At 42.3% G+C, this 11,568-nt stretch overlaps 1 protein-coding gene across 1 annotated transcript in view; it reads right to left on the bottom strand.

The window, feature by feature from the left end:
* tprb (translocated promoter region b, nuclear basket protein) overlaps positions 1-11,568 on the bottom strand; it is a 59,020-nt gene that overhangs the window by 1,003 nt on the left and 46,449 nt on the right. The window contains 13 exon segments of the mRNA XM_034179603.1: positions 167-262; positions 427-548; positions 1,496-1,667; positions 1,856-1,954; positions 2,083-2,192; positions 3,165-3,256; positions 3,354-3,422; positions 3,604-3,764; positions 4,191-4,284; positions 7,497-7,637; positions 7,729-7,929; positions 10,090-10,191; positions 10,278-10,432. Coding sequence (XP_034035494.1) covers positions 167-262; positions 427-548; positions 1,496-1,667; positions 1,856-1,954; positions 2,083-2,192; positions 3,165-3,256; positions 3,354-3,422; positions 3,604-3,764; positions 4,191-4,284; positions 7,497-7,637; positions 7,729-7,929; positions 10,090-10,191; positions 10,278-10,432 — 1,614 coding nt within the window.

The raw sequence follows: 11,568 nt of genomic DNA, 5'->3' as shown, positions 1-11,568 counted from the left end.
CTTTATAACATAAAACAGCCACATTCAGCTGATCTGTTCCATTTTTACTCAACTACAGTAGTATATTAGGTTAAACCATCATGTGGACATTAGCACATGTATGCTGTGAGTTTATCCGTCAACAAATACTGATATTTATTTTCGTGTACACGTTTTCAAACATTACCTCCTCTCTTCACGCGGCCCCGGCGGCTCTCTGGCCATCGCTGTAACTGTCTGCTGGGTCCAGGTCTAGATGGTTTAGGTGGGCCGCTGCTTGTATCTGGAAAAGAAAAAAAAACAACACCCCAGCATACATTACTAGATGCTGATTAAGATCATTAAACACCAACAGATATTAAAAGCATTAAAGCAGCAAGCTGCCGTATTCTTTGGGCTGGTTATACTTGCAGCACAAAGCTGCCTAGTCGTGATGAAACGCAGTACCTGCAGAGCTGGATGAGGGCTCCTGGCTTGTTGACGGGAGGCTGGCCTTGTCACACGGCTGGCTCGACTCCTCTATTTCCCCCTGAGACGCCACAGGATCCACTAACAAATCAGCACTGGGCCTTCAATAAAAACACACCGAGTGTCAAATCACATAATGTCTGAACAAATAATGCAGCTATGCCATCTTTAAAAAAAACAAAAAAACAAGAGACATTTATCACAAAATGCCCCACGCGCAGTACTATTTTCCATGTAAAGTGCAGTAATATGTACATGTGTGGGGTAGGTATTTGGTTGAACCCTCGTGTTTGATATAAACTGGGATACACAGTGGAAAAATTGGAGATTGACATTATATTTATTTAGAGAATGTGGCCAACAGTGACCATAAAAAGTCGGCAGCCTTCAAAAAATGCAACTATTGGTAATTTTTTAAAAGTAGGTCAAGGTCACCGACCTTCAAACCCACGCAAAGTATTCCTCCAAGGCATGTACCCATCAAATATGAAGTTTCTGTGAGCAATAGGTGCTGAGTTACGTTGCGGCAAAGGAATTGGCAGTTGTGACCACTGGTGACCTTCAAAAGTAGGTCAAGGCCACCGACCTTCGAACTCACATGAAGTACTCCTCCAAGGCATGTACCCACCAAATATGACGTTTTTGCGAGCAATAGGTGCCGAGCTATGTTGCGACGAACGAATTGCAGCCGGACAGATGGAAGGATGAACGGACGGACAACCCAGAAGCTGTATGCCCCGCTTCATGGCAAAAGTGCCGTGCGGGGCATAAACACTGCTAGTAAAGAAACAAAAAAAAAAAAAACCATGATGCATCTTAGTTAAATTTTACATTTAAGTCAACCATCAATATCAACGAAGGAACTGGTGTGGGTGTGTGTGTGTGTGTGTGTGTGGGGGGGGTGACGACCAAACAAAAACTAAACCCCAAATGGTGCCAAATACTGAATTACGCAGCAGTATGATGAATGGAAAACATTTATGACAGCAGGGTCAGGGGTTCAAAATTCTTACGAAAGGACATGGGGATGGTGAGAGGCTCCCCCCACCTCCCTTCCTCTCCCCACCTTTCTGTGTCTGGCTCCAGAAACACGTCTCTGTCGTCCGCTGTACCAGTGGCTCCTAAAATAACCAGACCTGGTGTGGACGTGCTCACTGTCGGGACTGACTGGGACGCATGTTCTGTGCTATCAGACTGAGCGACCTCAGAGAACACAGTTACTGTAAGACACACACACAAAAAAGAGAAGAGACTCATTATTTTGGGTGTAAGCACACTGAAAATTCCCCACGAGCTCACAACCTCACATTTAGGCACTGAAGAATAGTGAGCCTGTTACTGGACATGGTGGGTTTTTAGATAACCAGAAGGCTTGGTACATGACAGCTGGATGAACAGATATGGTTACCTGGAGCCGCTACTTGCAGTGGAGTCGTGGGAACGCTACGTCCACCAGACTCTTCCTCATGAGTCGCTAGGAACAGAGGACTATCATACATCCCAAGACCTACAGACATTCAAAAACACAGAATCTGTGTTAAAGGAGCTCACCTGATGAGGTACAGCTACCGATGTGGTGTAAAATATGGTCTGGGATGTTTTTTTTTTTGTTTTTTTTTGGTTTTGCTGCAGTACCTCCATGCGATGCAAGCTGTCCCAGATCAGAGTGGGAAGAGGAGCTCGTCTGTGGCACTTCCTCTGAGGTGCCAAATCTGAAGCGTGGCACACCAGCAACTTGGGGAGAACTGAAACACACACAGAAATTTCAAACACTGCCCAAAGCTCCATATACAGCTCATTTGAGTTAAAGCTTACACAAGTTAAAGCATCAATGTTGAATTTTTTTTTTAAGAAAACCTGCAGAGGGTGGCGTTTGTGATACTGGCAGACACGTTTGGCAACATTTCTGGATGTTGTAAGCTATTATAGTAGTAAGATGGTGTTACAGTGAGCTGTTCATTCTCCATGATTCAGTTCTGCTTTGCTCCATCTGAGGAGAAGTGCTGATGAAGATGTGGACCACTGGAGATGGAGAACTGCCCAGATTTGGATTCCTTTACTGTACGCAGATCTTGGAGCTTCATACATCCTTCTTGTCCATCTACGAACCATCCATCCTCTCATCTGTGATCTTTCCAGGACTTGTACATGTAAAATCTAAAGGGGAACTGCTGAGTGCGCCAAGAAAATAAGGTGGCATCACACAGACAAAAACTGGGCAACGTTTGCTTCAATTACTGATTGGGAATCAATCACTGACTCTGCTCTTCACCGTTTGTCCCCTTCTGAGCCACTGGTCGTGGTGACTAGTGGACTCTAATACGGATATGGTTGCTTAGCAGCAGGATTTCAAGAATTCTTTGCTGTGCTTTGTTTTATTTGTTATTGGAAGTATAGCCAAATCAGAGGGTCACCCCTCTGAGTCTGGTCTGCTTGAGGTTTCTTTTCAAGTTTTCCTTATCACTGTTACCAACGTGCTTGCTCAGGGGGGTGGGCAAAGTTAGACCTTACTCATGTATAGCACCTTGGGGTGAATTATGTTATGATTTCACACTGCACAAATGAACTGATCATTTGTTGTCTCAAATAAAACAATGTTAAATACAGCCCACACAGAGTATGAAGTAAATGTTTTGCTTTTTTTTTTTTTTTTTTTTTTTTTTAAATGGTACTTAAAGTCTGACTTTTTGGTCTGTGAATGTGTGAGTCAAACCTACTGTATGGCCTGGTCAAAGCCATCAGAGCGATGAGGCACCACCAGAGTGGGAGTACTGGGAACCATTCTGTCATCATCGTCAAAGAAGTGCTGCTGCAGATAACAGACGCCAGGTCCAAGTTTAATGATTACATTTGCTAAAACAATGCAATGACTGGTTTTTCTGACATTGAACACAGATCACACTTACAGAACTGCCAGGCATGCCCGATGTAAGCTGAGGGACTCGGCCCGCTGATAGCCGACGAACAGGGTTAAGCTGTAAAATCATGTTATAATAATATAACTAATAAAACAAGGGCAATTTACAACATAAATAAACACTGGTAATGGACCTAAATTTGGATAAAAGAAAAAAACTCCAAGATTTAGTTATGTCTTGACTGACCTCTAGTATTTCCTTGGTATAGAGTTAAATTCAAACCTTTACGCTTTCCTACCTGAACCTGAGCGGGCGGCCCCAGTTCTGATGTTGTAGCTGGGTGGATGTCCAGGCGGGGAGGTAGCTGGTGCGCTGGTCTCCGTGGCGACTGAGGCATGCGTGAACCAGAGCTGGTGATGGGTTGCTCAGTGGAAAAAGCCTCCATTGTGGTGGCCTCATCTAAATTAAATGAATTACATGCATGTACCTAAGTCTGCTGTCTTGTTTAAACAGCGATGAAATAACCACACTGGCTCACGTTCCAGTACTTCATAAAAACATGGTTCCACGTAATAAATGGTCTCACTGTCTAATCTAGGGTTCGGATTTACAACCATCCAACTATTTGGGGGTACAACATGATAAAAACACTTTGAAATTGTGATTTATTTTAAATTAAAGCATCCTTTAAGCACCAGAGTTAGAAATGACCTCTGCGTGTCAGTTGACAGTTGTCCCACTTTCTTCAGACAGACAACAACATATTACATCTCTCAGAGTCATCGCGCAACGTCGGCTAATTAAATGTCGGGACAATTTGTGAATACATGTGGAGAATTTGCGGTGGGTGTAAGCACGTATGTTGGCCAGTTTCCTGGATCTTACAGCCTGATGTCTGTGAGTCAGCTGGCCTCTGGGTGGAGTCAGACGCCCCCAGACTCTCCTCAGTCTCTGAACCCGGGTCCATTACATCAGCTCCCTGGGAAACGATCAAGAAATGGGAAAACAACGGTTATAATAAAGAAATGGGTGACAGGAAAACAGGAAACCTACAACTACAGAATGAAAAGGTATAAAAAAAGTATAAAATAAATGTATGGGGAGGATAAGAAAGAAAAACTTAAGGGATGGCTCCCACAAGCTATAGATGCCAGGATATACTGGCAGAGTACCACCACAGGATTATGAGTCATTTTCTCCATATAGTGAACAAAGGCGGCCTTCACAATTCACAGAAAGCAAAAAAAAAAAAAAAAAAATCTTGTCCTTTTCCATGCAAGAGTATTAAATAGTAATACCAGCCTATGTGCTGAGAAACTTTTTTTCTACATTTTTATAGGGTGAAGCGACCCATCAAGGTCAAGCAACCTTTTCAGGGTTCAGTATCAAGAACACATCAATACCCAGCTGTAATTAGAGATGGGCTGCACAATTAGGGATATCCCAATCAACTATTTTGACCCCGACCATAGTCATTCAATATTGAGACTCGACTGATGAGTCCTGATCAGTTACTTGTACTTTCCTACATAATACACAGTAAAACCAATAAAAGGTTTATATAACTCCTGGCAAAAATTATGGAATCACCGGCGTCGGAGGATGTTCATTCAGTTGTCTAATTTTGTAGAAAAAAAAAGCAGATCACAGACATGATACAAAACTAAAGTTATTTCAAATGGCAACTTTCTGGCTTTAAGAAACACTATAAGAAATCAGGAAAAAAAATAGTGGCAGTCAGTAACGGTTACTTTTTTAGACCAAGCAGAGGGAAAAAATATGGAATCACTCAATTCTGAGGAAAAAAATTATGGAATCATGAAAAACAAAAGAACGCTCCAACACATCACTAGCATTTTGTTGCACCACCTCTGGCTTTTATAACAGCTTGCAGTCTCTGAGGCATGGACTTAATGAGTGACAAACAGTACTCTTCATCAATCTGGCTCCAACTTTCTCTGATTGCTGTTGCCAGATCAGCTTTGCAGGTTGGAGCCTTGTCATGGGCCATTTTCTTCAACTTCCAAAGATTTTCAATTGGATTAAGATCCGGACTATTTGCAGGCCATGACATTGACCCTATGTGTCTTTTTGCAAGGAATGTTTTCACAGTTTTTGCTCTATGGCAAGATGCATTATCATCTTGAAAAATGATTTCATCATCCCCAAACATCCTTTCAATTGATGGGATAACAAAAGTGTCCAAAATATCAACGTAAGCTTGTGCATTTATTGATGATGTAATGACAGCCATCTCCCCAGTGCCTTTACCTGACATGCAGCCCCATATCATCAATGACTGTGGAAATTTACATGTTCTCTTCAGGCAGTCATCTTTATAAATCTCATTGTAACGGCACCAAACAAAAGTTCCGGCATCATCACCTTGCCCAATCACTGAATATGACTTTCATCCAGTCATCCACAGTCCACAATTGCTTTTCCTTAGCCCATTGTAACCTTGTTTTTTTCTGTTTAGGTGTTAATGATGCCTTTCGTTTAGCTTTTCTGTATGTAAATCCCATTTCCTTTAGGCGGTTTCTTACAGTTCGGTCACAGACGTTGACTCCAGTTTCCTCTCATCCGTTCCTCATTTGTTTTGTTGTGCATTTTCGATTTTTCAGACATATTGCTTTAAGTTTCTGTCTTGACGCTTTGATGTCTTCCTTGGTCTACCAGTATGTTTGCCTTTAACAACCTTCCCATGTTGGTATTTGGTCCAGAGTTTAGACACAGCTGACTGTGAACAACCAACATCTTTTGCAACATTGCGTGATGATTTACCTTACCTTTCAAGAGTTTGATAATCCTCTCCTTTGTTTCAATTGACATCTCTCGTGTTGGAGCCATGATTCATGTCAGTCCACTTGGTGCAACAGCTCTCCAAGGTGTGATCACTCCTTTTTAGATGCAGACTAACGAGCAGATCTGATTTGATGCAGGTGTTAGTTTTGGGGATGAAAATTTACAGGGTGATTCCATAATTTATTCCTCAGAATTGAGTGATTCCATATTTTTTTTCCCTCTGCTTGGTCTAAAAAAGTAACCGTTACTGACTGCCACAATACTTTTTTCCTGATTTCTTATAGTGATTCTTAAAGCCAGAAAGTTGCCATTTGAAATGACTTTAATTTGTGTCATGTCTGTGATCTGCTTTTTTTTTTTTTTTTACAAAATTAAACAACTGAATGAATATTCTCCGAGGCCGGTGATTCCATAATTTTTGCCAGGGGTTGTACATGGCAACTATAGATCTCTCCAATGCATAAAGAACTACCTCCAATTTTTATTTAGTTCCTGAATCGTAATGTAGCCCATGTTTGGAGAAACACACGGCACTGATTTATAAGGGGGAGATGTGCACACCTCTCATTATAATAATATGCAAAAATGTGTTTGTAATATGCCTTCAAAAGTGGACTTTACACCCCAATGCATAAAGCATGAAAGTCGGTATTAGGGATGGGTATCGATAAGATTTTATTGATATCAATACCATTATCGATTCCGCTTATCGATACCTCTTGTGAATTTTTTGTGTACGAAAAGTAGGCTTTACAGGTTTTCTATGTCTGCGGGTCAAAGAGCTTTTTCTTATCGTGCACCTGCTCTGTGGAATGGTCTTCATGCGACTGTGGACAGTCAGAGTCCGACGACATTTTTAAGTCAAGACTTAAAACCTATTTTTATTATCTTTCTTATGAACAGTTTTTATTGGTTTATTCCTTTTACTTCAGTTTCAAGACGATTCTCGTTTCTTGACTGCAACAAGACAAGAGTCCCAGTTAGTGACTTTAATCCACACAAAAGTGACACAGGTTGACATATTTTAATGGCTTTGAGAGAGATTAAGAAGCGGACTTGAATCTTCTGAAGAGCAGCGAATCAAATAACCAACAAGCCAGTGGACTGAAGCATTGCTTCATTGGTTCACGCTTCAAAGTGGAGTCGTGCTGCAGAAACGGTTGATTACAGACCGCTCTGAAAGACCGATAAGGGAATTGTTAAGCAAAAAGACTATCGGTGGATCGAATCATTTTTTAACGATACTCGAAAAGAACCGGTTCTCGATACCCAACCCTAGTCGGCATGCAAGCTGTGTAAATGTGGGACAGTGTCAGAAGGTCAATGCGAGAACCTGGACATGATCCATTACAGATTGAACCTTTTATTTCAAAACAACAACCAAACCTCTGTGTCATCTCCTTCGTAAGCCTCGTTGCCGTCCCCGCTCCCTTCATTACTGTCCTCGCCTTCATCCCCCATCCCGCCATCATCTTCCTCCTCATCTTCCTCTTCTTCCTCCTCCTCCTCTTCCTCATCATCATACTCCTACGTTAAGTGATTTTTAAGATACAAAACGCATGAATTTTTAATGTCACACTGCATACTTCATTTCAATGTGGCTCAAGAAAAAGCTGACCTGTTCTTCCTCCTCCTCCTCATCTTCCTCTACTTCTTCCTCCTGGTCATTCTCACTCTCTGTGTCCGTTACTATGACAATTACATCCTGCTGCGGCTGATCAAGGGTGCTGCTCTGAGTCAGGCTAACATCTTGCTCCACTGGGTTGTACTCAGAGGGTCCACTCTCATCCACTTCCTCCAGTTCATTAAAGTCCTGTGTCTGTGGAACAAACAGATCCTGCTCATGATTCACAACGCAGTAAGAAAGTGGGTAGAATGTCTCAGTGCATCTTTTATAAATGCTTGTTTCAGACAACAGACAAACTGAAGCAGATTTTTCCTGCTGAGCAATTATATTATTTAACATTACTTCAGCCTCTTAAGTACCTGAGTGAACAGATCCTTTCATATAATATGCAACAACCAGTGCTGATCAAAATCACATAGGTGCTGTGCTGCATCTAAAAAAAATACACAATCATCTTGTTTGTTTTTTTTAGGAAAACTTTATTAGTTTAAGCCCCATTAGCCTGCTAAAAATACAGTGGGGAAAATAAGTATTTGACCCCGTCAGTTTTGCAGGTTTTCTCACCTACAAAGAATGGAGAGGTCTGTAATTTTTATCGTAGGTACACTTCAACTGTGAGACAGAAACTAAAAAAAAAAAAAAAAAAAAAAAAATCCAGTAAATCACATTGTATGATTTTTAAATAATTAATTTGCATTTTATTGCATAAAATAAGTATTTGATCCCCTAGAAAAACAGAGCTTAACAACTGGTACAGAAACATTTGTCTGCCATTACAGAGGTCAGACGTTTCCTGTAGTTTTTCACCAGGTTTACACACACTGCAGCAGGGATTTTGGTCCACTCCTCCATACAGATCTGCTCCAAATCTTTCAGGTTTGGAGTTTCAGCTCCCTCCAAAGATTTTCTATTGAGTTCAGGTCTGGAGACTGGTCAGGCCACTCCAGGACCTTGAAATGCTTCTTACAGAGCCCCTCCTTAGTTGCCCTGGCTGTGTGTTTGGGGTCACTGTCATGCCGGAAGACCCAGCCATGACCCATCTTCAATGCTCTGACTGAGGGAAGGAGGTTGTTTGCCAAAATCTCGCAATACATGACCCCATCCATCCTCCCTTCAATACGGTGCAGTCGTCCGGTCGCCTTTGCAGAAGAGCACCCCCAGAGTATGATGTTTCCACCCCCATGCTTCACGGTTGGGATGGTTTTCTTGGGGTTGTTCTCATCCTCTAAACATGGTAAGTGGAGTTGTTTCCAAAAAGCTCTATTTTGGTCTCATCTGACCACATGACCTTCTCCCATGCCTCCTCTGGATCATCCAGATGGTCACTGGTGAACTTCAAACAGGCCTGGACATGTGCTGGCTTGAGCAGGGGGACCTTGCTGCCCTGCAGGATTTTAAACCATGACAGCATCATGTGTTACTAATGTAATCTTTGTGACTGTGGTCCCACCTCTCTTCAGGTCATTGACCAGGTCCTCCTGTGTAGTTCTGAGCTTTCTCAGAATCATCCTTACCCCACAAAGTGAGATCTTGCATGGAATCCCAGACCGAGAGAGATTGACAGTCATCTTGTGTTTCTTCCACTTTCTAATAAATAATCATAACAGTTGTTGTCTTCTACCAAGCTGCTTGCCTGTTGTCCTGTAGTCCATCCAGGCCTTGTGCAGGTCTACAGTTTTGTCCCTGGTGTCCTTAGACAGCTCTTTGGTCTTGGCTATGGTGGACAGGTTGGAGTGTGATTGATGGAGTGTGTGAACAGGTGTCTTTATATACAGGTAACAAGTTCAAACAGGTGCAATTAATACAGGTAAAGAGTGCAGAATAAGAGGGCTTCTTAAAGAAAAATTAACAGGTCTGTGTGAGCCAGAATTCTTGCTGGTTGGTAGGTGTTCAAATACTTATTTTATGCAATAAAAGGCAAATTAATTATTTAAAGATCATACAATGTGATTTTCTGGATTTATTTTAGATTCTGTCTCTCACAGTTGAAGTGTACCTGTGATAAAAATTACAGACCTCTACATTCTTTGTAGGTGGGAAAACCTGCAAAACTGACAGGGGGTCAAATACTTATTTTGCCCACTGTAGGTTATCACGCTGCAACAACTGTGCAAAGTTATCAAAATGAAGCTCCTGACTGTACAGCCAACACTGTTTTGACAGTAAAATGATCTAAAAGCAGCAGGTGTGTCTGAAGAGATGTTGTTGCTCCAGTCATTTTCCAGATTTTTATAGGTATGGGACAAAAGTGCTTAACAGCATAGTTGAGTGTCACACACATGCAAAATACATAAAATGTCCCTGTGATCGTGAGCGCGCACACACATGGGCAATAGAAAGAATGTTTGTTACCATTACACAAGTGCAGACAACATGGCTGTCATCTTGGCAAGCTTGACTATCTACTGGCACCACTCCTTCTGCTTCAGCATTGTCTTCCAGCGGCACTTCCTCCTAACAAGAGCATGACACTTAATACTGCGCCACAAAACACTGTAATTACAGCATTATGTGATTTCTACTCATTTCCCAACGCTCACCTCTGGGTCGACTCTGTGGATAATGCGCAGCTTCTTAGTTATAGGAGCCCTGGAGCTGTCGTCCAGTGACGTGTCAGTGTCAGTGACCATGGTGGCGGTACTGTCTTCCTCCTCACGAGGCCGTTTTGACATAGAGGTTCCTGGTGTTGCTGAAACTGGAGATAATTCGTTATTATGGTTATTATATCTGCCAACCAAGAGAGAGCAAAAACCATGATCACCCTGTCTGTGTACAAGCCTGTTTCAAGGAACAGTTCACTTTACAGCTTGACAACTCAAGCGCGCCCAACACAAATCCACATGAGAGAAACAGACCTGGCACCAACACCAACCGCAGAGAGAATGCAGCAAGTGACAATGGCGAAAAATGTGCAGAATGCACAGAACTTCTAAATGAGGATGGATGCATGCAGCATGCAATGCGAGGCGTTCTTCTCATGGTATCATTTAAAACCATGCTGCAATATTGACAGAACAAAGTATAGAGCCCTGGAAGACAATGATTTCCTAGGAGTAATAAGAGATGGTTCTGTAAACGGTGCGATAAGAGCATAATCCAGTTCGCCAGTGAATTAGCTGAAATCAAAGACAGACTTTCTGCCCTAGAGAAAAACAAAGATGTCAAGCTGTTGTGAAGGAGGTGGTGCAAGACCACTTTAAAGAAGAGGCCAAATTGAGAAAAGAAAACTCAATGTCATTGTATATGGCCTACCCAAACTGCCATGGAGAAGGAAGGAGCAGATGGGGAGGTGAGCGCTACCACAGGTCAAGAAAGGAAGGAGGCAGACAAGACAAAGCTTGTATCAGTTGGCAATGGAAACACTGATATTCAGGTGTCTTCTGACGACACTGAGGGTGTTGTCCGGTTGGAGAAGACGGTAAACCCCACCCCGTCTGCGTGAAGTTTCACAACGCTGTAGGTGCTAAGTCACTCCAGAAATTCAACAACAGCCTGGCACAAGAGCATCTTCATAAATCCTGACCTTACACCCAGCTCAGAGGGATAAAGACCGTGCAGCACGTGCTGAACTGAAAGCAGAAAGCATGATGGAGAAGAAAACCTTATAATAAGAGACTTTAAGGTCGTTACGGACAATCGGACCGCACGCAGAGGACAACAAAATGCCAAGCAGAGCATGCATAGGACACAGCTACACATCATGACTTTGCACATGACCCTACTGTGGCATTAAAATCAGGGACCAAATTGACTCTAGCTTCCACAAACTGATATTCCTGCATCTAACACGTTAGATGCATGGCAACAAACTTTGAAGTGTGCTCGTAAACT

The sequence above is a fragment of the Thalassophryne amazonica genome, chromosome 10 (assembly GCF_902500255.1).
Source record: "Thalassophryne amazonica chromosome 10, fThaAma1.1, whole genome shotgun sequence".
Taxonomy (NCBI): domain Eukaryota; kingdom Metazoa; phylum Chordata; class Actinopteri; order Batrachoidiformes; family Batrachoididae; genus Thalassophryne; species Thalassophryne amazonica.
Note: the sequence above shows the minus strand (reverse complement) of the source record. Positions and strands in the feature narration are given on the sequence as shown.